This window comes from Ilyonectria robusta (assembly GCF_021365365.1).
Source record: "Ilyonectria robusta strain PMI_751 chromosome Unknown BGZ61scaffold_5, whole genome shotgun sequence".
Taxonomy (NCBI): domain Eukaryota; kingdom Fungi; phylum Ascomycota; class Sordariomycetes; order Hypocreales; family Nectriaceae; genus Ilyonectria; species Ilyonectria robusta.
In genome coordinates, this window is record NW_025764439.1 from 1,978,167 (window position 1) to 2,003,020 (window position 24,854).

The 24,854-nt window shown below is 56.7% G+C and overlaps 6 protein-coding genes across 6 annotated transcripts; 3 read left to right on the plus strand and 3 right to left on the minus strand.

Annotated features, from left to right (window-relative positions):
* Nucleotides 1–101: 101 nt before the first annotated feature.
* BGZ61DRAFT_529976 (armadillo-type protein) lies at nucleotides 102–7,612 on the plus strand (the record flags this gene model as incomplete). The annotated part of the gene is made up of 5 exons (XM_046253487.1): nucleotides 102–169; nucleotides 222–289; nucleotides 339–2,560; nucleotides 2,638–7,119; nucleotides 7,169–7,612. The coding sequence occupies 5 exons, from the start codon at nucleotides 102–104 to the stop codon at nucleotides 7,610–7,612; spliced, it is 7,284 nt and encodes a 2,427-aa protein (XP_046107865.1).
* A 496-nt stretch (nucleotides 7,613–8,108) lies between these two features.
* BGZ61DRAFT_294233 (glucosidase II beta subunit-like-domain-containing protein) lies at nucleotides 8,109–9,804 on the minus strand (the record flags this gene model as incomplete). Its single annotated transcript, XM_046238611.1, has 3 exons — nucleotides 8,109–8,659; nucleotides 8,706–9,650; nucleotides 9,711–9,804. Coding segments are annotated over 3 exons (1,590 nt in total), but the record flags the coding sequence as incomplete, so codon positions are not given.
* Nucleotides 9,805–10,275: 471 nt separating this feature from the next.
* Nucleotides 10,276–11,424, plus strand: BGZ61DRAFT_346586 (uncharacterized protein; the record flags this gene model as incomplete). Its single annotated transcript, XM_046239894.1, has 1 exon — nucleotides 10,276–11,424. The coding sequence occupies one exon, from the start codon at nucleotides 10,276–10,278 to the stop codon at nucleotides 11,422–11,424; it is 1,149 nt and encodes a 382-aa protein (XP_046107867.1).
* A 146-nt stretch (nucleotides 11,425–11,570) lies between these two features.
* Nucleotides 11,571–12,942, minus strand: BGZ61DRAFT_492022 (glycoside hydrolase; the record flags this gene model as incomplete). The annotated part of the gene is made up of 4 exons (XM_046250489.1): nucleotides 11,571–12,202; nucleotides 12,260–12,382; nucleotides 12,436–12,862; nucleotides 12,913–12,942. The coding sequence occupies 4 exons, from the start codon at nucleotides 12,940–12,942 to the stop codon at nucleotides 11,571–11,573; spliced, it is 1,212 nt and encodes a 403-aa protein (XP_046107868.1).
* A 1,068-nt stretch (nucleotides 12,943–14,010) lies between these two features.
* On the minus strand, nucleotides 14,011–16,631 carry BGZ61DRAFT_346486 (uncharacterized protein; the record flags this gene model as incomplete). Its single annotated transcript, XM_046239885.1, has 2 exons — nucleotides 14,011–16,164; nucleotides 16,233–16,631. 2 exons carry the CDS (start codon nucleotides 16,629–16,631, stop codon nucleotides 14,011–14,013), a joined length of 2,553 nt encoding a protein of 850 aa, XP_046107869.1.
* A 1,349-nt stretch (nucleotides 16,632–17,980) lies between these two features.
* On the plus strand, nucleotides 17,981–18,863 carry BGZ61DRAFT_475403 (uncharacterized protein; the record flags this gene model as incomplete). The annotated part of the gene is made up of 2 exons (XM_046248690.1): nucleotides 17,981–18,263; nucleotides 18,343–18,863. 2 exons carry the CDS (start codon nucleotides 17,981–17,983, stop codon nucleotides 18,861–18,863), a joined length of 804 nt encoding a protein of 267 aa, XP_046107870.1.
* Nucleotides 18,864–24,854: the final 5,991 nt, after the last annotated feature.

Consider the following 24,854-nt stretch of genomic DNA (forward strand, 5'->3'; position numbering starts at 1 on the left):
TCGACTCAACCTGCGCACGCCAGCGCATCCCCTGCTGCCACCTTCCTATTCCCCGGTACATGCACTGTTGATCGATCGGCCACCAGTGCCGAACGAGGATCATGGCGCAACAGCAGCAACAGGTCGCCTTGGAGCGGCTCGACTCTATAACCCGAGGCCTGCGATCGCGGTAAGCTTCCCCGTCGACGGGCTGGTCCGAATCCGCCACTGACTCTTTCTAGGATCTCCGACGATGTGCGGAAGCGTTCGGCGACACAGCTCCGTGAGCTCGTCGTTGTATGCCATCGAGGTACGATCCAGCCGTCGCTGATTCTCTCCCATGCTGACACCTGATGTAGATCTGAGCCCCGAGCTGTTCCTCGCCTTCTATAATGCCGTCAACAACAAAGTCACACAACTCATCACCCACGGCGGCGATTCTTCCGAGCGACTCGGTGGCATCTACGCCTTGGATGCCCTCATTGATTTCGATGGCGTGGACGTAGGCGTCAAATACACTCGCTTCACCCAGAACCTAAAAACGATCCTGCGCGGAAAGGACATCAACCCTATGCAACCTGCCGCCACCGCTCTTGGAAAGCTTTGCCGACCCGGAGGCTCTTTAATATCCGAGTTGGTCGATTCCGAAGTAAACACCGCTCTCGAATGGCTGCAAAACGACCGCGTCGAGGAGCGGAGATATAGCGCTGTCCTCGTCCTGCGAGAGCTCGCCCGAAACGCACCCACCCTGATGTATCAGTACATCCCGACCATCTTCGACTGGATCTGGGTTGGCCTTCGAGACTCGAGGCAACTCATCCGCGCCACCTCGGCCGAGACCGTCAGCGCCTGCTTCCGAATCCTTCGCGAGCGAGACCAGGAGATGAAGCAATTATGGATGAGCAAGATCTACAACGAGTCCAAGCAGGGTCTCAAGGTTAACACCGTCGAGTCTGTCCACGGATCGTTGCTTGTGCTGAAGGAGCTTCTCGAACAAGGAGCCATGTACATGCAGGAGCACTACCAACAAGCTTGCGAAATCGTCTTCAAGCACAAAGACCACCGGGACCCGACCATCCGGAAGACAGTCGTACTCCTTATCCCCGACCTGGCAAGCTACTCACCGGCTGATTTCGCCAACGCCTGGCTGCACAAGTTCATGGTCTACCTGTCCAGTATGCTTAAGAAGGACAAGGAACGCAACGATGCCTTCCTGGCCATTGGAACCATTGCCAACTCTGTCAAGAGCGCCATTGCCCCTTACCTCGATGGCGTTCTCATTTATGTGAGAGAAGGCCTGAGCATCCAGTCCCGTAAGAGGGGATCTGTGGATCCAGTCTTTGACTGCATCAGTCGGTTGGCTGTAGCTGTTGGGCAGACCCTCAGCAAGTACATGGAAGCGCTGCTGGACCCCATTTTCGACTGTGACCTCACCCCCAAGCTTACTCAGGCCTTGGTGGACATGGCATTTTATATCCCGCCTGTGAAACCCATCATCCAAGAAAGGCTGCTCGACATGCTGAGTGTTGTCCTTTGCGGCGAACCCTTCAAGCCTCTTGGCGCACCGCAGCCCAATACCCTCAGTTCAGTTCCCATTATTACCAGAGACGCCAAGGATCCCCAGGCCTACGAGCACCGTAGAGCGGAAGTCAAGCTGGCACTCAACACTCTCGGAAGCTTCGACTTTGCCGGCCATGTGCTGAACGAGTTTGTCCGCGATGTTGCCATCAAATACGTCGAAGATGAGGATCCGGAAATCCGAGCAGCTGCTGCCCTTACCTGTTGTCAACTCTACGTTCGCGACCCCATCGTCAGCCAGACCAGTTACCACGCCCTCCAAGTTGTCGGCGACGTGATTGAGAAGCTTCTGACAGTCGGAGTATCCGACCCTGAGCCCAACATTCGGCGCACCGTTCTGGCAGCTCTCGACGAGCGATTTGATCGACATCTGGCCAAGGCCGAGAACATCCGAATCCTCTTCTTCGCACTGAATGATGAAGTTTTTTCTATCAGAGAAGTTGCCATCTCGATCATCGGTCGACTGGCGAGGTTCAACCCGGCCTACGTCATCCCCTCACTGCGGAAGACTCTTATCCAGATGTTGACGGAACTCGAGTTCTCTGATGTCGCCCGAAACAAGGAGGAGAGCGCCAAGCTGTTGAGCCTTCTTGTGCAAAACGCACAAGGTCTCATCAAGCCATATGTCGAGCCCATGATTTCAGTTCTGCTGCCCAAGGCCAACGACCCGAATCCTTCTGTTGCTGCTACCATTTTGAAGGCCATTGGTGAGCTTGCAACTGTGGGCGGCGAAGATATCCTGCCCTACAAGGATCGTTTGATGCCCCTCATCATCGACGCTCTGCAGGATCAGAGCTCCAACTCGAAGCGCGAGGCCGCCCTCCATGCTTTGGGTCAGCTCGCCAGCAATTCCGGATACGTCATTGAGCCATACCTCGAATACCCCCAACTGCTCGAGATTCTTCAGGGGATTATCCGAACAGAGGGTCAGCGAGTGCCTCTAAGACAAGAGACTATCAAGCTGATGGGAATTCTGGGTGCTTTGGATCCTTACAAATATCAGGTACGTGTCTAACCTCCCTCGCCATAGCTGCCCTCAGCTGGACGAGTAGAAAGTATGGATTGCTAACTTTCCTACAGCAAGTCGAAGAGCGAACACCCGAAGTTCAACGACGTGTCGAGTCGAACCAGATGACGGACATCTCATTAATGATGACTGGTCTGACTCCTTCAAACAAAGAGTACTTCCCCACTGTTGTGATCAATGCTCTGCTCCAAATTCTGAAGGACACTTCGCTGGTCCAACACCACGCATCTGTGATCGAGGCGATTATGAACATCTTCCGCACTCTGGGATTGGAGTGTGTTTCATTTCTTGATAGAATCATCCCTGCTTTCCTGCTCGTTATCAGATCTTCAACTTCAACGAGACTGGAGTCATACTTTAACCAGTTGGCGACTCTGGTCAGTATCGTCCGTCAGCATGTTAGGAATTATCTGCCTGAGATCGTTGAGATTCTGCAGGAGTATTGGCACACCTCTCCGTCACTCCAGACTACCATCTTGTCTCTCGTCGAAGCCATTTCGAGGTCACTGGAGGGAGAGTTCAAGATCTACCTCGCCGGCCTTCTTCCTCTCATGCTTGGAGTTCTTGACAAAGACACCTCTGTAAAGCGGGTACCATCTGAGAAGGTGCTGCACGCATTCTTGGTGTTTGGGGCTAGTGCTGAAGAGTACATGCATCTGATCATCCCTGTTATCGTGCGGACGTTTGAGAAGCAAGGACAGCCCGCCTTCATCAAGAAGCAAGCCATCGACACTATCGGAAAGATTTCACGCCAAGTCAACCTGAACGACTACGCCGCAAAGATTATCCACCCGCTCACAAGGGTACTGGACGGACCAGACACCACTCTTCGGATTGCGGCGCTGGACACGCTTTGTGCGTTGATCCAGCAGCTTGGCAAGGACTATCTTCATTTCATGGGTACTGTCAACAAGACGATCAACCTGCACCAGATCCAGCACCAAAACTACGAACTCTTTGTGAGCAAGCTCCAGAAGGGTGAGGTGCTGCCTCAGGACCTCTCTGAGCATCGGTATGTCGACGGGCTCGAGGAACCCCCTTTCGCAGACCAAGGAACCAAGAAGCTTGAGATGAACGCCATTCACCTCAAGGCAGCCTGGGACACGAAGGGAAAATCTACAAAGGAAGATTGGCAAGAGTGGCTGCGAAGATTCAGCACCACCCTCCTCACGGAGTCGCCCAACCACGCCCTCCGAGCCTGTGCCAGCCTCGCCAGCGTGTACTTGCCACTGGCGCGTGAACTTTTCAACTCGGCCTTTGTTTCATGCTGGAGCGAGTTGTATGAGCAGTTCCAAGATGAGCTTATCCAGAACATTGAGAGTGCTATCAAGTCGGAGAATGTGCCTCCGGATCTGCTCGGTCTCCTCCTCAACCTGGCCGAGTTCATGGAGCATGACGACAAGGCCCTCCCAATCGATATTCGGGTCCTTGGTCGAGAGGCAGCCCGCTGTCACGCTTACGCCAAAGCTCTGCATTACAAGGAGCTGGAGTTCTTGCAAGATCAGAGCAGTGGTGCGGTCGAAGCCCTGATCGTTATTAACAACCAACTCCAACAATCCGACGCCGCCATTGGTATTCTCCGCAAAGCACAGCTGTATAAGGAGGGTATTCAGCTACGCGAGACGTGGTTCGAGAAGTTGGAGCGTTGGGAAGAAGCTCTGGCTTTCTACAACAAGCGAGAGGCGGAGGTGCCCGAGGACCAAGCCATTCCTGTTGATATCGCCATGGGAAAGATGCGTTGCTTGCACGCCTTGAGCGAATGGGAGGCTCTCGCCAGCTTGACTGGCGCTACCTGGGCCAACTCGACGCCCGAGATTCAGCGCATGATTGCGCCTCTGGCTACTGCTGCCGCCTGGGGCCTAGGCAAATGGGATTCAATGGACAACTACCTGTCGTCGCTTAAGAGATACTCGCCAGATCGATCCTTCTTTGGAGCCATCTTGGCCCTTCACAGGAATCAGTTCCGAGAGGCGCTCAATTGTGTTCAGCAAGCTCGTGAGGGCCTTGACACGGAGCTCAGCGCACTCGTGAGCGAATCGTATAACCGAGCTTACCAAGTCGTCGTGCGAGTACAGATGCTTGCTGAGTTGGAGGAGCTCATCGTCTACAAGCAGTGCGATGAGAAGAAGCAAGCCATCATGCGACGTACCTGGGAGACTCGACTGAAGGGTTGCCAGCGTAATGTTGAGGTCTGGCAGCGCATGCTTCGATTGCGCGCAATCGTCATCTCACCCGCCGAGAACATTCACATGTGGATCAAATTCGCCAACCTCTGTCGAAAGTCTGGTCGCATGGGTGTGGCCGAGAAGTCACTGAAGCAGCTTATTGGCATCGAAGCCCCGTTGGAGAGCATGATTCCTTACTGGACAGAGAGGCAGAATGGCCCAGGACCTCGCAACACTCCTGCCCAGGTCATCTACGCCGTGCTCAAGTATCAGTGGGAGCTGGGACAGCAGCCTGGACTGCGACAATCAGGCATCGCTGAGAAAACACTGTATTGTCTGCGTAAGTTTACCAACGATACTGCGCATAGACTGGACGTCGCCAAGGCACACCTGACGGCTCAAGCCGGCAACGAAATGAACATTCCGACCGAGTACGGCTTCCAGAACCAGATGGACCCGGCGCTCATGAGCCCCCAGACTCAACGCGCGTTGTACGACCAGACGGTATTGCTTGCCAAGTGCTACCTGCGTCAAGGCGAGTGGTTGATTGCCCTCAGTAAGGACGACTGGCAATACACCCAGGTACAAGACATCTTGACTTCGTACTCGCAGGCGACCAAGTACAACCCCCGGTGGTACAAAGCCTGGCATGCGTGGGCATTGGCCAACTTTGAGATCGTGCAAGCTCTCACAGCAAGGAACGAAGGCCACATGACACGGGCCGACCAGTCAATGGTCATTGACCACGTTGTCCCGGCCGTGAAGGGTTTCTTCAAGTCTATTGCCCTGTCTGCCGGCAGCTCCCTCCAGGACACGCTCCGGTTGCTCACAATGTGGTTCGCACATGGAGGCAGCGCGGATGTCAATACGGCCGTCACGGAAGGGTTCGCCAACGTCAGCGTCGACACCTGGCTTGAAGTCATCCCGCAGCTCATTGCCCGAATCAACCAGCCTAACAAGCGGGTGCAGCAGTCGGTGCATAACCTGTTGGCTGACGTGGGACGAGCTCATCCCCAGGCGTTGGTGTACCCTCTCACAGTTGCCATGAAGTCTTGGCAGAACACCCGCCGATCTCGGTCTGCCGCGCAGATCATGGATAGTATGCGACAGCATAGCGCAAACCTGGTCGCCCAAGCTGATACTGTCAGTCATGAGCTGATCCGAGTTGCTGTGCTCTGGCATGAACTCTGGCACGAGGGCTTGGAGGAAGCCTCGCGATTGTACTTTGGCGATCACAACATTGAAGGGATGTTTGCGACACTAGAGCCACTTCACGAGCTTCTTGAGCGTGGACCGGAGACGCTTCGCGAGATCTCGTTTGCTCAGGCATTTGGCAGAGATCTCAAGGAGGCACAAGACTGGTGTCGCCAGTATGAGACCAGCCAGGACGTCAACGACCTTAACCAAGCTTGGGATCTGTATTACCAGGTTTTCAGGAGGATCTCTAGGCAGCTTCCTCAAGTGACGACCCTGGAGTTGACGTACTGCTCGCCCAAGCTGCTCAACGCCAAGAACCTAGACCTTGCGGTTCCTGGTACCTACAAGAGCGGGCAGCCAATTGTGCGAATCATGTCCTTTGAGACTACCTTCAGCGTCATCAACTCCAAGCAACGACCCCGAAAGCTCAACGTCAATGGAAGCGACGGCAAATCATACGCCTTCCTGCTCAAGGGTCACGAGGATATTCGACAAGATGAACGTGTCATGCAGCTGTTTGGCCTTTGCAACACTCTGCTTTCTAATGACTCGGAGTGTTACAAGCGACATCTCAACATTCAGCGATATCCCGCCATTCCGCTGTCGCAGAATTCCGGTCTCCTCGGATGGGTACCAAACAGTGACACCCTGCACGTGCTTATTCGAGAGTATCGCGAAAGCCGTAAGATTCTTCTTAACATTGAGCATCGCATCATGCTTCAGATGGCTCCCGACTACGACAACCTTACACTGATGCAAAAGGTTGAGGTCTTTGGCTACGCCCTCGATAACACGACTGGCCAAGATCTGTACCGCGTCTTGTGGCTCAAGTCCAAGTCCTCCGAGGCTTGGTTGGAGCGTCGTACCAACTACACTCGTTCCTTGGGTGTCATGTCCATGGTGGGCTACATCTTGGGCTTGGGCGATCGACATCCCTCCAACTTGATGTTGGACCGTGTCACTGGAAAGATTATCCACATTGATTTCGGTGATTGTTTCGAAGTTGCCATGAAGCGAGAGAAATACCCCGAGCGGGTTCCATTCAGATTGACTCGCATGCTGACCTACGCCATGGAGGTCAGCAATATTGAGGGCAGCTTCAGGATCACCTGTGAGAACGTTATGAGAGTTCTCCGGGACAACAAGGAGAGTGTCATGGCCGTTTTGGAAGCGGTAAGTTCTCTAATATCGTGTTATCATTCAACCAACTAATCGTTTGCAGTTCATCCATGACCCGCTCCTGACATGGCGTCTGACCAACGCTGCATCGCCTACTGGACCAACCTTTAGGTCGGACCGTGAGACAGCGTTGGCTGGACCTGGTGCCCCAAGACCGAGACGCCAATCCATCCTGGAAAGTGACGTCGCGCCCTCTGAGCTCCTCAACGCTGCCGAAGCGGTCGTACTGCCTGCACCTAGGGCCCGCGCGCGTACGAACAGCTCCGCAGCTCCGGACGGAAACCTGGTCAATGGTGCCCAGGAGGTGGAGAGCCAGAATGCTAGGGCCATCGAGGTGCTTGATCGCGTCTCTCAGAAGCTTACAGGACGTGACTTTAAGAATAACGAAGAGCTGGACGTCATCAACCAGGTGAACAAGCTCATTATGGAGGCTACCAAGCTGGAGAACCTGTGCCAGCACTACATAGGATGGTGCAGTTTCTGGTAAGGATCGAGCCATGGAGCGAGGGAGCGAAGGAGGCGAAGCGGAAAGAAGCGTTGTAACTGCTAGGATAGGAGAGCGACAAGTCGTCGCATTTGGAACGATCGGAGCGTTGCTCAGCTAGACCAGATCATCACTGCGTGGAGTTGGAGGGGCCGGTCAGGGATGTCTACGGATTTTGGGATGAGGGCTTTTGTGTGTTTGTGTTGCATTCATGTACTCATAGTAGGGGGATGTCAACCACGATGGTGTTTTTGATAAGCATGACAAGTCTAGTTGAGGATGTCTTTCCTTTGAATCGAGATGTTGGAATTGATTCGTGACTACAACAAGTGACTGCAGATGGCTGCAAACACAGCAAAGATACATACAACGCCGCCTGGTTTTCTCTATAGCCTTTCCTCTACAGCTCGTCCTTGACGTGGCCAGCCTGGTAAAGGGCGCCTCCCTCGCAAGCGGCCGGCGTACCAACCTCCATCTTGTAGACACACTTCTCGGCCTCGGCAACACGCCAAACCTCCTCCGTCTCGGCACAGCCCAGCCAGACGTCGGTCCGCCGCTTAGGCCCGTTCCAGCAGCTCTGGCCGTCCTCGTAGCGCAGCACCATGCGCTCGCCCCGGCCGAGGCTCTTGCCGTCGAGGCGGTCCTCGTCGTCGGCCACCTCGCGGTCGACGCGCTTGAAGTTGCCCATGTTCGTGTTGCCGTGGCCCTTTTTGGACTTTTGCGCCGTCTTCTCCAGCCAGCAGAGCTCGTACGTGTACTCGCCGGCCTCGACGCTGACGCACTTGCCCTTGAGGGCGCGGAAGATGTCGCCGGGGCCGTAGTCGGTGGCCAGGTCCTCCTTTTCGCCGTCGAGCGTCTTGTTCTTCTTCTTGAGGTCCTTTTCCGCGTGCTCGAAGGCCTCGCGGGCGGCGCGCACTAGGGTCGACTCGGCGCCGGGCTTGACGTTGTCGGCGAGGACGCCGTTCTCGATGAGCCACACGCGCAGGCCGCCGAGGGTGCTGTGCAGGAGGCTTCGGGCGAACGAGGGCAGGTAAGCCTCGAGGTTGAAGACTGGAATGTGTTAGTGGGAGTGGTCCATGTGGTGGAGGTAACTCACGGATATCGGTGTCGTCGCCATCGACGCCCTCAAATTCCTTCCAGTTTACGCCGTTGGTCTCGCTGTCCTCCTTGAGAACGCTCAAGACATCGTCCTCAGACCGCTGCACCCGCCTGGCCTCGATGTCCTGACGGGCCGAGTAGTCCTCGAACGACTTGACGGCAGCCTTGACGCCCTCGTCGTTGAAGTTGGGGTTGTACTCCTCCTTGAACTTCTTCAGGATCTCCTCGAGCTCCTCGGCCCGCTCGCGGAGCTCATCACGCTGGTCGAGGACATCCTCAAGAGTAGCCCGCAGCTCGTTGATGCGCGTCTTGGCCAGGCCGACGAGCACGCCCAGCTTGCCGCCGCCGCCCTCGCCGCGGACGACCTTGCCCTTCTCCTCCTGCTCGACCTCGCGGTAGCGCTGCTGCAGGCCGGCGCGCTTGGTCTCGAGGGCGCGGATCTCGTCCTGCAGGGTGTTGATCTTGAGCTCGACCTTGCGGCGGAGCTCCTGGGCCTCGGCGGTCATGGCGTCGCGCTTCCGGGCGGCCTTTTCCATGTTGCGGCGCTTCTCGTCTTCCAGGCGGCGGTACTCCTTGCCAATCTCGGCGCAGCGGTTCTCGCACTTGACACCACCCAGGCGGAACTCCTCGGAGCCGTCGCAGCACAGCTCGTAGTCACACACGCCGTCGTTGACGTACAAGAACGGCACGTACATGCCGATGTGGCCCTCGTTGGCGCACCAGAAGCCGGGCAAGGCATTGGAGGTTTTGGTGGTGCCGGCGACGGAGCCCGGCAGTGGCTGTTCGGGCGAGAGAGCATCGAGGTTGGCGCAGGCGGCGGTGCCCGGTTCGTCGGAGCCGTCGGGGCAGTCGCAGCTGTTGTCGTTGACCTGGCTCAGGCTGAGCTTGATTGCCGTGTTGGTGATGCAGGAGAAGTCTTCTTTGCCCTGGTAATGGGCGGCGACTGCGCGTGGGAAGCTGTGTTAGCAGGGGAATCCGGTATGAATAGCTTCAGGGAGCTCACAGGAAGGGCCGACACCGCGCGGCAGACTGCCCGCAGCTGCCAGAGTGAAGGCGTAGATGGCGCTCAGCAGCGCCCAGGACGGAGGATGTTGCATTTTCGGGATTGTTCGCGGGCTGCTCTCGCTCTCGCTCTCGTGCAGAGATGGAGTTTGGCTGGAAATCGAAGGTGAGGTCGAGAGGCCGAGATGGAGCCAGGTCATCGTCCAAAACGGGACAGGAGCTTGTGTCCCATTGACGACAGGGGGTCACCTCGCCAGTCCGCCAAGGCCGCTAAGCCCGCTAGACACCCCTAACTCACAAGTTGCGGGCCTAACGTACAGGGGGGCTCGGACGCCGACACGGCAAATGCTCGGGACCGCTCAGCGCGTAAATGCCCTGAGCTTTGGTCCTTCAGAGGCTTGGCAAATGGTCCACCGCCTGCCTAAAATGGGCCAAGGGCGGGGGAGACGAGAAAAAAAGTTGCCCCTCCATCAACACCAAAAGTGACTGACGCACCAGCATAAGAGCATCATCTCAGGATATTCGACTGTTTTTCTTTCTGCACAAGTTACGATTCTGCAAATAAAATGGCACCGACCGACGCCGAGGCTCTCAAGGCCTTGAACACTGTCATCGAAACAGCCGCCACTCTCCTTCAGCAGCTCCAGACCGTCCTGGGCGGCATCCAGAAGAACCAGAACCCCTCTATCGAGACCAAGAAACCCGAGGCGTCGAATGCGTCTGCTCCTCCGTCCGGCGTCGACGCCCTCGCTCTCGCCCGCGACTCGACTTCCCTGATAAAGGCGCATTCCACAAAGCTTTCCCTGCTCATCATCAACGAGCCCTTCACGCCGTCCGCCATCTCGACCGTCGTCCGCGAACTCGTCACCGGGCCCATCCCAGGCCTCGCCTCGTCCATCGAGGTTTGCGACACAAACATCTACACCAGTGTTCTCCGACGCGAGCTTGCCTGGAGGGCTCAGCGGGTCTTTGTTGAGCTCGGAGGACTGCTCCAGCGGGTTCCCAAGGACGGCAAGATTGTCTCCGGCGACAAGAAGGATTCGTTTGGGCCTGGCGGCAAGGGAAGCCTCGCATCCACTGGTGTGCTATGGTCTGCCTGTGACGATGTTATTGGGCTGGCCAATATGGGCGTCGGTGGCTTCTTTGTCAAGAAGGCCCAAGAGTGGAGGGACACGCTTAAGGATGTTATGGAGGAGATGAAGGAGTGGGGAGACGAGGAGCCCGACGACGACGATGAAGACGATGTTGACGATCTGGCTGATAAACTGGGAGAGAGCTCCATCTCTACTTCCAAGCAGGACATGCTCGACGACCTCATGAGCTCCCAACAAGCCATCCCCCGCGACGACCCAGACGGTATTAGACCCCGACTGGAAACGTCTCTCAAGCGCCTCCGCCTCATCGTGCTCCTCTACCAAGCCATTTCCAAGCGACGATTCAAGAAGCTCCCGTCTTTCCCACCCACGGGCGCCACCTCCGACATCCCCCAGCGCCTCGACAAGACGGCCAAGGCGCTCCAGCAGCTCCCGGACAAGTTCAGCGACCTAGCTACTACGTTCTATGACATGGACCCCGAGGAGATTGACGAGGCAATGACGCAGGCCTTTGCGGACGCTCACGGCGTAAGTGAGCTCCTGAGCATGAACTGGGATGGTTCACGGGACGAGTTTACAGAGTGGACGGAAAAATTCCAGACCGAGATCAAGAAAGCGTAGTCAATCAACTACCGACGTCCACCAGCTCGTGGCCAGAAACGAAGCTCTAAATTGTATACCCGTACGCCAGACTGTACACGCCCATCACTAGTGTCCAACAATCCGCCATGAAAGAAAAGACGAAATGCCGCGCGACAAATACAGCTCTACAGCTGAATCGCCGCCGCGTTGAAGTTGACGTAGCCCGTGCTAGGAAGGGTGTTGGAAATAGCCGGTCCCGTCGACGTCTTCCCGTTCATGGTCAGCGAAACATCGCCCAGGGCGCCGTTGAAGGGCATCTCAAAGTAGTTGACGCGGTTCGCGGTGCCGTTGGCCAGGAACGTCTGGCTCGCGTCGCCAATGGAAATCTGGAACTCGGTCTCGTCGACGGTGATGGTGATGACGGACACGACGTCCCGGGCGCCGACACTCGCCGACTCGGAGCCGCCCTGGCCCCACACCGTGCCGGCGTCGCCGCCCGCCGTCGCCGGCGTCGTCCGGTACCACGCGATGGCCGTCTCGTCGCCCGGCAGCTCGACGTTCTTGCTGCCAGCCTTGTACGCCTTGATAAAGTACGGCAGCACGCTGCGCATGGCCGAGTGGTCGAAGCCGTCAACATACACCTCGGCGCCCGAGACGACCTGCGCCGTCACAATGTCGGCGATGTAGCTCGACTCGCTGAAGTCGTTCCACGTGATGATCTCGATGTACTCGGGCATCACGTCCAGCACCTGCTGCCAGCGATCGTACCACAGGGACTCGCTGGAGGAGTACCAGTTCTTGCCCCAGTTGGGGAGGTCTGCGAGTTGTTTAGTCGCTTTGTCCAGTCAGGGACTTGGGCCGAGGGACTACTCACTGACGTAAAAGTACGGACTAACACCCATCATGTACGGCTTCTCACCAAGAGCGCCCTTGTACAGAAGGTCCTGGTCTGTCGTCATCTGCGTCGAACCGGCATCGGGCCAGGCAGCCCACGAGACTACAGCGAGCTTCGTCAGTTACACATCTCGACTCAACGGCAGATCTACTTACACGCTCCGTCAATGATACTCAACTTATCCGCAACCCCTGACGGACCCAGACTGCTCCAATCTGGCACGAGGAAGATATCGCCGGTCTGGCTGCGGACGGAAGCCCAATTATCAGCCCATGTCGGACCCTCAAACGTGCTGACCATGGGCTTCCCATCCACCAGCACCTGCGCCGTCTCCGCCTTGAAGTCATTGACCAGGTCGACGACGCTCTGCACCGCCCAGATATTCTCCGTCGACGCCATGTCAAACGACAGGAACAGCTTGAAGCCGAGCTCCGCGGCCGCCTGGTACGCCAGCCCGAGCTGCGTGTCGGTCCACGAGTCGACGGGGCCGATGTTGAGGGCGAAGCCGTCGATGCCCACGGCCTTGGCGTCGGTCATGTCTTTTTGCCATTGGGAGAGCTCTTGTAGGTTGGTCAAGCCGACCTAGGTGCTTTGTTAGTGACGGGGAGATGGAGGACTCGAAGGTGTCGTACCATGTAGTGAGCGTAGACTTGGCGCGCCATGCTAGGTGTATGGAGATGGAGTTGAAGAGTAGGGCAGTCAATGCGATAGGAGAGAATGCCAGATTCCAAAGGGCTGTAAATGAGTGACTGGGCAAAAGACTGAGTATCTGATCAGACAGATGAAGCCGTGGGATACAAGTGTATATATACATCACGCATACATCCACCGCAAGCCCAGCCGTAACACAACAACCACAATACCACCAGGATCCAACCCCCAGAACAGCTGCAAACCACATCAAATACCACCCCAAACACCTCCAGGACCATCCCATCGTTAAGAAGAAACAAAGCCACCCGCCACACAGCCCCCGCCGGTGGATCGCCCCCGGGAACATGCGTGCCGCCTCATGAAACAGGGCATTTCGACGGGGGATCGGGTCAGGATGCGAACCCGGCCGGCGCTACGACGGAACGAAAAGGGCGGGCCAGGCTGCATCGCGGTTGCTAGTGCACGTCAGAATCGGGCCACAGGGAATCCTGCAGGATGCGATTCACACATGGGCGTCAACGCTGCTAGTGGTTGGATTTACGAAATCTGCGACGCTCTAGCATGCTCTAGGAAGCTATGACATGCCGGCGACTATATCATCTCGTTTGTGTGGGTTGTGGGGTGGTGGCTCAGCGAGCTTCATGCAACCGCATGTCTACACTACGCAATGTGCTCATCGTGTTCAACTTGACAACTAGCCCCTCGCAACATGTTCAATCTACTTCGTCCTCATCTCATCAACGCTGTCAGTTCATTTCATGTGCTTTCTTCTCGCTGCTCCTCCTCCGGGAGACATGTCGGCTCCGCGAGGAGATCTACTTCCTACTTATATGTGAGAACCCTCCTCAACTACTCATCCGCTCAACTCAACTCAACTATCAATACACTCCGCTACCTGGCCATGTGTCCATCCTTCGGAACCAATCATCCATACTGGCAAAGAGAATGCCCCGCTGAGTATGCCACGCCAAGAAATAGCGCTGCCATATACAAAAATACAATGCTCTGCTCCTTCTAACCCTGTACCCAACCGCATCCATATCAACCTGTGCAACCCGCTCTCCTTCGGGATCCGTCTACTGCGCCAGGGGATTCGTCCGTGCCGACACGCTTGAAAACCCAAGCTGCTTATCTTCCGCGTCGCCGTCCCGGGGTCCTGGCGTTTCGGGTGTGATGGTCACCTCAGGCGTCGGCAGATCGCTCAGTCGTCGGCCAGGCATGCTCTTAGCCGTCACATATCCGACCCGCGATTCCTCCACATGTTCCGCTTCGGCTTCGTCCTTATCTTCTTCCTTAACTTGCGAAAGGGGGCGCTGGAGACCGACTAAATCCCTGGGTGACTCGGGCTCCGAGCCTGGCTCACGCTGCGACGAACCACCCTCAATATCAGCCCCAACCATCTGAGCAAGGCTGCTAAAGTTGAACATGGGCTCGTTGCCTGCGCTTCCGGCATCACGGTCCCCCTCATCGCTATAACCGCCGAGGCTCAGTCCGCTAGATCGAGGGTTTCCGTCGGCGTCGAGATATCCCTGGCCGGTAAAGCTCCCCGTAGGGCTGTCCCCACCCGAAGACCCGCCGATCGATGACGCGTTGCTCATTTGCCTCAGATGTGACCCCCCTCGAGGTGTGGTCACCGGTAGGGGCAGAGAGCTGGATGAGGAGCTCGGCTCGATATGCTGCTCTTGAGGCCCTCGGTCGACTCCCTTGCCCTTGTCCGCTGAGTTGTCGTGCTGGTCCTTGCCCCTTTCCATCGGCAGCTCTGGGCTCTTGGAAACTTGCGAGGCCCTTGACACAGTCGCCTCCATCCGCAGGTTGCTGGCCGCACTATTGCCTCGCCGTCGACCGATACCTAGCGATAGACTGCTCGCGCTCGCGCCGCTCGTGGTTCCACTGTATGGGTTGCCGCCTTGCTTCTTGAGCGCCTTTCGCTCCTCCTTCTCCCTCTTCTTTGCTTCTTTGCGATACGCCTTTTCTTCCTTCCGTTTGCGTTCTTCTTCTGCTGCAAGAGATAAGCGGACTGCCTCCATAAACATCATCTCTTCCAGCTCATCCATACGGTTTCGACGCCCACCAAGCAGATTCCTAGACGACCCTCTAGCCCCGGGTTCGGGGCCTTCGCTCGGTTCGACCGGGGATTCCGCTTGGCCTTCGGTCGGGGTGTTAGCAGCCGAGTTGTTCCCCGTGTTTCTTCGGCTGAAGCGACCGGGTCGGAGGATCGAGGTTCGCTGTTCACTACCGCCCATAAGGAAAGCGGCAGTGTGAAGAGCAGTTGCAGCAGCCGCTCTACGGGCCTGATGAGCACGCGCTGAGGACAGCTTATTAGCCCAGTCTGGGCGAACTCGATCAGTGGTGATAACGTTGGGCGCGTTCGCCGACAAGCTGTGAGTTCGTCGGCGGCCAGTATGTGAAGGTGAGGTCGGTGGGAGAGTCGAGTTTAATGAACTCTGCGAAGACATGGCTGTAGCGGATGAAAAGTGTGCTGGGGGTACCGAGTAGGTGAGACCTCTTCGGCAGGGTGGTGGGTCATACGTAACGCCAAATTCGGGTTGTTGGCAGTAGGGGCAGGCGGATGGTTCCGAGATGAGCTGCTCGGGGGGGATTTCGGCGGTGACACCCTCATTGGGATTTCTGGTCTCGCCATCGGGGTGATGCTCGGGGAGATGCGGATCAGCTCGCTTGATCTGGACGAAGCACTCGCTGCAAATGGGCTGGTCGCAACATCGCGTGTGGTTGAGGTAGGGAGGATACGACAGAAAACAAATCGGACATTCGTCGGCGTCCTTGTAAAGAAAGACCTCGAGGGGTTGCCCGTTGACGAATGGGTCATGAGGCAAGGCGATTTCTTTGGGCGCCAAGTCCGTCGACGACGCATTGCGGGAGCCCACGCTAAGGGCAGCCAAGGCCCTCGCTGCTCTCGGCTTGAAAGGCGAGGTAGGCTTGCTGGGACCGGTCGTCGATGGCGAGGGGAGGTTCGATCCGGCGGCAGATCCACTATGATCCGATGCAACGGAGAGTGTTCGCGGCCCCATGGGCACAGTGAGGCTCTGGAGGTTCTGGCTCGAAGAGGATCGGGGGTCGACCGGGGGAGGCACGGGCATCAGCTCCGGGTCGGGGGGCGCATCGGCGGCGGGTACGGGGAGGCCTCGGGCAGCGGCTACAAGTTGGTGCTCGTTCCAGCTAGAAGACCAGTCGTCGAGACCGCGCCAGAAAGGCGCCATCTTTCTCTCAATCTAGAATCACGGACGTGGTTAGCTAACGCGGGGTCTCGATATGACAGGAGTCGGGTTGGGGATTGTACTTGTAACTGCCTCACAACAGGCTTGCTGAAATCCTCAGTGCCGGTGTAGGTGCCCAGGGTGACCAAATAGCCTCCATCAACATGTTCCTCGCGAATACTCCGTTCACGCTCTTTCGCCCGGGCAGCCCGCTCCTTCTCGAGTTTCCTGGCTTCACGCTCCTGTCTTGTTTCACGGCGCTCAAACGGAGCATCCTGGCGTTCACGATCTCGAGAGGAAGAACTGCCGAGGCCAAAGATGTTGATTTCGGGGCGGCCCGAACGATTCCGTGACCTGGGGCCAGAATCTCTAGCAAGGTCGCGAGCCAAAGCCACGGGGTCGCCGTTGGCGGAGCGCCGACGCCCCTGGGCACCATCGTCATCGCCGTCGGGGCGAGACTCCTTGGTGTTTGAGTTGCCCATGGTTGACGGCAGAAATCAGGTGGCGGATGAAGGGTTCGGGAGGGAGAGTTTCGACGAGGTGTGAGGCGTGGGCGACGGCGTGGGCGGAGTCGAACTGTCAGGCCTTGGCTGGCAAGGTTGGCAGGGACCGGGGTGGTTGACGTCGTGGATGTCGGCGGTGCCGTCAGCTTCAGTGGGACACGACGAGACAAAGACAAAGCGCTGAGCTGGGCGGTGAATGTGTTGGGCTCGAAGCTGCAAGACAAAACACGACACGACACGCACGGCACGACAAGTAGGATCAACGAGTGAACAAAGGTGTCGGCTTACGCAGGCGGTGCGCTAGGTGGTGAGCTAGATGGTGAGCTCACAGGCTGTGTCTGCCGGGGTTGGGCCCAAGATGGCTAGCAATGGAGGAGCAGCGTCAGACGACGAGGGTCATCGACGAGGGCATTTCGGTTCGACAAGAGAGTCGCGAGATGGAGGATCGAGGATTGAGGATCTAAGAAGGAGAAAGAAAATGGCCGAGGGCGGCCGAGAGTAGAGAGCAGCGAACAGCGGACGGCGTGCGCGGGGGCCACGGGTGGGTTGTCGATGGATGTGATGGGAGGGATCGATCTCTGGGTAAAAGGCGACGGCGAATGACCGAGCGACTAAGCAAGTAAGTGAGCGGGTGGTTGGTGACGGTGTACAGTAAGTCGGCGGTGGTGATAGATAGGTGATAAGGCGGCTCGGCTGTGGCGGGATGAGATTGGGAATCGTCTTGTATGAAATCGGGGAGAGAGGGAAGATGGAATGTCGCGGGTTTGCGGGTAGCGGGTGGGAGGGCGACCGGGGGGGGGAGGGAAGAGAGGGAAGGAGCTGGAGGGTGGACGGTCGGAAGGTGCAAGGTCGGCCGAGAGACAAGAGCCAGGCGACCTCGGGAGGGAAAAAGCGCGCGAGAGAGCTACCGTCTACGCATTAGGGAGGTGGGCGAGTGTGCTAGGCAACTAACTGGCAGGTCGCTGTAGGCGGCTTTGGCCCAGGCGGGGTGGGCAGGTCACTGTGGAGGACGAGGAGTGAGGGGCTGGTTGCGATGGGCTTGTTGCAGTAGCAGTGGGTGCGGTGGGTGCAAGCGGCGAGGGGAAATGACGTTTGGCGCCGATGGTTGATGTTCGGCTTTGGGGAAGCAAAATACAAAATACCAAGATGAACAAGACGGAGTACATCTATATTTCCCATACTCCGTATCCGTAGAACCTCGACATCGGAGGAATGAATGCATTGAAGCCCCGACGCATTGGGACGAGCCATGTCTGCAGGCGGCCCAACTCAGTACCATCCAGTACCGTCCAGTACCTACCTACGCTACAGGGCGATAATCCACCATCATGGCCGGGGAAACTCTCCTCCCCCGCCGAACAAACCCCCCTCAGGCCCCCCGCAAGACTAGCCCCCTAGGTACTGCTAGCAGGGGAGCTAAGCTGCCAAACCTGGGCCTTTACCCGCGGCAGAAGTACCTCCCCTGGGGGGTGGTTGGGGTTGGTTGGGGGCGCTCCCAATATCCGACGGAAAGCTTCCTCTCTGGGCGCGGCCGGCATGGCTTGGGCTTGGGCTGGGAATGGCTGAATATAGCGGGAGAATGGGTGCACGATTGGAACTTGAATGCTCAGGGTGCTTCGCTAGACGCATTAACCTGCTGGCCCTGAATTGATCCATACGACGTTGACGAGTATCGACTAATTACATACAGTACTGTACCTACTCACTCGACTGTCAAGCATCTACTCTCCACCATCAAACTCGTCGTCTCCACCACGACTCCATCACTGCAGCACGTCAGAACCAGCTCGCCGGTCCACGCGGAATTATCCTAGCCAGACGAAGAAGCCAGGGGGAAAGAAAAAGAACATCACGCCACTCACTCTCTTCGCCATCATCACCATTCACCAACCTCACGAAGCATCATCAACTCGTACGTCTCAGCCACAACCCTCCCGGAACTCAATCCAGTGTCCCTCGCCGTTGGACCAATTACTCCCTCGTCCCACGTCGTACTCGACGTTTCCTTTGCACACCTCGCACTCGACTTCCTGTCTCATCCGCCGTTCCAAGGTGGATCTCCCGTCACGCGACATGTGCGTCTCCGAAGGATCCGGTTGCCCCAACTTTTTGTTTCCTAGTGACGAGTCTACATCAAACCTCATTGTTTACCACCCGGAGAGTAGGCCTATCCCGTTGAAACATGTCAAGCCGCCGACTCCCCGAAAATAGAGTCATTTTTAACCATTGTCCTTCGTAGACCGACCCAGGTGTCTACGGCAGGTTCCATCCCTCCACTCCACCATGTGAAAATGAATGGGTTTTGACAACTCTCTTGGTAGTGCTTATGAGGTAACAGGATGTAGACAACAAGTACCTATAGTAAGCTCTGCCCTAGTTCATTAACGCATCAAGTCGCTGCTTGGCACATCACCGTTTCATGCTCAGCCTCACAATACGTCGTGTAACCTGTCCAGTCTCCACGAAAGCCAACGCGCCGGCTGACCACGTGTGCGAACAACACTTCCTGTGCATCGCCATTTGCTGCCTGGGTAACAATAACTCCGACGGGATGCGCCCCGTGGTCAAACCAGTACAAGTCTAATCTGAAGCCCAGCCGCTGTCCCACTGACACGCAATCTACCACCCTCCCTCAGACGTTCCACAAACTCTCCGGCGAACCTCCAACCACTCACAACATGCAGGGCATGCGTAATGCGGTCTCGTGTAAAAGTCTGTTGCGCAATGAAACCTCTCAACGGTAGTTAATAACATGTTTGTTTACATCATAGGTGTAGCCTAGTAATGGTGCGACTCGGAAGAAGCCGCATTCATCATCCTGTCAAACATGCTCATCAAGACGTTAACTCGGTAGCGTTCCAGTAAACACTGGCACATCTCATGTTGTCATCTTCTCTTCTCTCGTCAATCATAACCCATGGTATCTATCCAAAACCCCTAGCAATGCAAATGTCTATCTCTACATGTCATCTATCTCGACGGAGCCCACGCCTGTAACCACTCCCTCATCCTGTCTAAACTTCCCTTCTCCGCCTCTGCAGCTGCGATGCACCACTCTACATCCCACACACCTTCCGCTGCCATCATTTCTGCCAGCTTGCGGCTGTCCTGACTAGTTTCATCCACACAAAAGTACAACGGTTCCTCGAGATTAGTCACCGTGGCCATGAGCGGCTTGACGAGTGGCAGCACACCGGCAGCGTTGGATGGCTTGGCTTCAAGTCCAATATTGGATCGGCCCGTCTTGCACCATTCATTTCCACAATGGGTCTTGCCACAGCCCGTCATCATTTGTCCGAGGTATCGTCTCTCGATCCTCCTTCGGAGAGCCTTGCCTTCCGGATCGTGCATGCTCACATAGAGCGGCCCGAAGCAGATGGAGCATAAGCTAATGACGTTCCCTGCCTGGCTTTGCGAGGCTACCTGGTTAACCTGCCCCCTAGAACCTACCCCGTATAACGTTCTTCCGCAGTTTGCATTGCGACAGATCGGGGGCTTCACTCGAGAAACCTTGTCGAGCTCGTGATGCTTTAGGTGTGTTTCCATATCGCGTAGGCGAACAATTTTGTTGCAGAGATGGCACTCTGTCGTCCGAGCACCATCAGCTAGCTCGTGAGCCGTCATGCCTGAAAGAACCACCTCGGGACTTGGGTTGAATGGGTCGCCTTCTTGAGGAACTTCCAAGTGGCAGAACCGACAGAGGATGATTTTTCCGGGACAGACGCTGGTCTGATGTCTCGCGAGGTCAGGGATTGAATTGGTGGAGAATTCGCACGAAGGGCATTGGCGGTGCGTGTGGAAGACGTCGTCGTGCTTCATCCGACTGAAGGCAGAGTTTCCGTGAGCGGCGTCCTTGTCGCAATGCCAGTGTTCGTCCCACTCAGGAGAGCCTTTCTTGAATACCGACTTGCAATGGGGGCACAGAATGTTGTTTCGTCGACAAAAGTTCTCATGCAGAACCATGGTTCGCTTGGGAACCCATTGAAAGCAGTTGCCGCACTGCGCATCGTCGGGAGAGTGCTCGTCTGCATCAACTTCGATAGGGTTAACACTGCTACCATTTGGGACGGCAGCCTTAGCCCGAAGGCTGTACTGAATCGGTGTCGTTGAATCTGCCGGACCTGAACGGTTGTAACCATGGATAGAGATGAGGATTTTCTCTGCACCTTCCAGCTCCACATTGGACGGGGATAGAGTGATTGTCTTCGTGCCATTTGTCGCAGGCGAAAAGTCACCAAACACATGGACCAATTCTCGTGGTAGTGCCCGCTGTTGAGAAGACTTGGGCGTGACGAACAGATCGAGCGCATCCGTATTCTCGCCAACAGTCAACTCAACCACGAGGGGCTGTGATCGATTCCACGATGGTAGAACATAGTCGACGTATTCTCCAGGGAGAACTTGCCCTTCAACGGGTTTCCAGATATCGACCTCGCCACCTGCTGAGGTCCCATTCCCACTTCCCCTCGCTGGTTTATCCATGATCCGTCTCAGCGTCTCTCGGGCCTGTTCTTCGTCAAGGGCTTCAATGTCCACCTCGAGGTCAGTATCCACAACACAGATAGCGTCTCCTTCGGGGGCGACCTTATCCACCAGTAGCTTGAACTCTTCACCCTGAACGCCCTTGACCGCCAACATGGTGCCCTTACTGAGGGTCGTGAAGCTATCGCGTAGTTGTCTCTCGAGGAGTGGTTTCCAGTCGTCGGGGTTATAGCCTGCTTCAAGCGGGCGCAGCCTCACGTATGTTCCCTTTTGAAGTTGCCGGGCCTCAACCCTAACCTGGACACCATCGAGTTCCATATCCTGACCATTGGCCTCCACTCCGTCGTTAGAATCGGCAGCATCTGAGCGACTGGCAGGAATAAAGTCTTCATCTTGAAGTCCCAGAGCTTCTGTCAAAAAAGGGCTTAACCCTACCACCCCTTCTGAAGCAGAAAACTCGCGGATGCCGGCGTACACGGCATTGTTGTTCTTCGGGTTAACGAGACGGAATATGAGAGGATTTGGAAGCTGGTGCGAGCTCTCGGGATCAATTGAGCGGCTTGCGATGGACGGGTAACGGCCGAAGTGGTCGGGAGAAGCTGGGGGTCGGGATCTCGCAGCTGTAAGAAGCTGCTCGAGGGCAGACTGGGGGAGGAGGATCTTGTCGCCGCGAAGATTCTTGGAGGATATAACGGATGGATGGAGGACTGGGAAAGACTCCGACCATTTCAATGGGGCCGGTTCGTCCATGGTGCTGGGCGCAACCCAATTCTGATTCCCAGGCGCTTGGTTTTAGGTGGTTGGGCACAAGGCGAAGATGGTTGATGGCGGGGTCAGGGCGACGGGTTGGAGCTATGTAGAAGGTAACTCGAGCGGTGACGTCTAATAGGAGTTGTCCATATCATAGGCGAGGTCAAGACGGGAATTCAGTGGCGGGCGAGGACTGTTCTTCTTGTCATCGCATGTGTTGCCGCCTGCGGCGATGCTCAGTCAGCGGATTCGGTGACGTTCTACCCGAATCAGGAAGCATCATGGAGGGGCAAACAGTCACGTGGAAAATCAAGGGTCCAGCTCTAGGGTAAGTAATTTGAGTTAGCTTCCATGCTAGGGCTCGCCAAGTTGATGGGAGGCACGTGGGGTCGGACTAATTTATCTCCACCGGGTAGAGGCCGCATCGCGAGGACGCAGACGAAGCACTGGGGAGCAGCCTAGCTCCAACACGAGGGCGCATCGACGCAATAATGCTCCTCCGCAACGACATGGTGCATACCCACCGCCACAGCGACCCAGCATCAAGTACCCGGGCATGCATGCGTGGAGCACCGCACCAGCTCGGCACCGGTAGCGGGCGGCGGGCGGACAGCAAGCGGCGGAACTAAGGCACGAAGGCCGGCCGATGGCAGATGGAACCGACGAACGGTTGGAACCGATCGAACCGATGGAATGCGGTGCACACCCTCAGCTTGGCTGCCCTGAGCGCCTCTCCTCTTGCTGGCGACTGACCTCAGCAAGCTTCGCTGGAGACGGAGTTGGGAGCCGGCCGGGAAGAAACCCGACTTGGGGGTGATGTGACGGCGGCCCGGCGAGGCTCGCCGTCATGATGGCGGTCAAGCCAGTGTGTGCCATCGCCTTGTCTCAGGCATCCTCCCCGGCTGATCACCAAGGGTTCTCCGGTGTTGAGTGGCTTCACGTTGCTCAGATCTCTCCCCCGCAAAAGAAACAACACAGATGGCCAGATGCACAAAGGCCCCTCGGCCGCAGCCATGACGACGACGCACCGCCAGCAGCTCCGTAACACACGTCTAACCTGCCAAGCAGGGCCGTGCAGCCATGATCCCAAAAAAGAAAACCGAAGCGCATGAGACTTGCTGGCAACACCACGGCCAGTCGAGCTATCATGATCCAGGACAAGCTTCAAGGGAGACGAGGGGGGCAGAGCTGGAGCCAGCTTGAGGCCATGATGAGGCTTGCGGCCTGTCGCTTGGCGGCATGGACCCCACTCGCCCGAGCTTGGTTCGATCGGCGGCGGACCCCCCGGATTCTGGTACGTTGATCAGGTCAAAGATGTTCCCACTTTGCCAGCGTGGGGCGTCGCCGCTTTACTACGTACGCAGTGAGGGTGAGACGCCGCCCGGTTGGGAATGAAGCTGTCCGTGTCTTGGCCGGTATTATGCATAATTGGGACTAGGAAGTTCCCTGTGTTGACTGTCTCGGCCCTTTCCACCTGCCAGAGGCTTTGCCCTTGGCCCTTTGGAGACTGGTGCTTGCGTAGATGGGCTCTTCACCAAAGCCTGAAATACTGTTGGGTGTTACTTTGTCTCTTGCATAACGTGCTTAGTGGTCGAGGGTATGTCTAGAGCCTCCTCTTCCCCTCAGACCAGGATGCATCGATTGGTCAAAGAGGTTGCGGAAGACCCAACCAGAAGTGTTGGGCACCACAACCCCTCTCGCTGATCGAATACATGGCAGAGAAGTCGATGATGAATTTTGTGGGAAAGACCTACATCAACAGTAGGCACAGACTCGGCTGAACTATGGCGGCTGCGAAGGAGATTGCGTCGACTTCCACGTCACCAATATTTCAAGGGTCGCTGGGTTAGGTTAAAGGTTATCGACCAAGTCCGTATAGTACGAGTACGAGAAACGAAATAAAGGGGCTTGGTGAGAGGTGCAAACAGAAATGCAAGGCGCGTGTGGCTTTGGCAAGATAGGCGGGCGAGTAGCTGGGTGCTAGACTCGGGCCTAGGGTCGGTTGGACGACTTGGGACTCGGTGCGAGATGCGGCCGGCGAGGGTCCAAGATAGGATCCAGCTTGGACTGCTTCTTAGTGCCGGTGTATGTCTTGGAATATAGGCGCTTGGCGCGGGTATGGTGAACTCCCCGAAGACGGCCCCTATTGAGTTGTTACATAAATTGCAGTAATAATACGATCAGATCTGGGGCGGAGGTGAGGGGAGGTGTGTGCTGGGTGCTTTGTTTCCTCCGTGTAAGAGCGGCAACGGCGCTAATCTCGCGCAGGGATGAGCATCTCTGGACGCCTGCTGTAATGTCCTGCTACGGCCGCTGGACGGGCGACATGTGAGCGGCACTAGCACGCCCTGTCGAAGGTCTGTTCCAGGGCGGCATCATGGGTGCTGCTCCGTGCCATCCTGTCTCTTTGTCGCAGCTGTGCAGGAGGATGGGCGGTTGGATGCTGGGGAAGTTCCAAGAACGAGACAGCCAAGCAAACATCACAACCCTGATCAGCACAGCCAGACAACCACCGACAAAGGACAAGAGTCATGGTCGGCAGGGAGGTCGGCCGTAGCCATGCACCGTCATCGCATTACGTCGAGGGCGCCCATTCGCCTCGCCCCGCAGGCCCTGGAATGGTGCGCCTAAGACAGGCTGCGATAAGAAACTCAGGACAAGAATGCCGTGCTCTAGATGGCATCAGATTCAGCCGGCACGGGACGAGATGCTCAAGGAGAAAAAGAAAAAAGAGGGCAAGACTCACACGCGCATGCAGACGCTCAACTCCACACCTCCTAGTCCTAGTCCTATGGCCCAACTGTGAATACTCCTCAGCAAGCTGCCCCCTCCCCCCTCTTCCTACGGGCCGATCTCGACAAGACGCACACCTCACACACTCAACAACACTCAACACACAGCAGCCCGTGCCATCCGCCCCCCTTCCCGGTCCTGCTGCCACCCTGTCGACGCGGTGCAAGCTCCCTCACA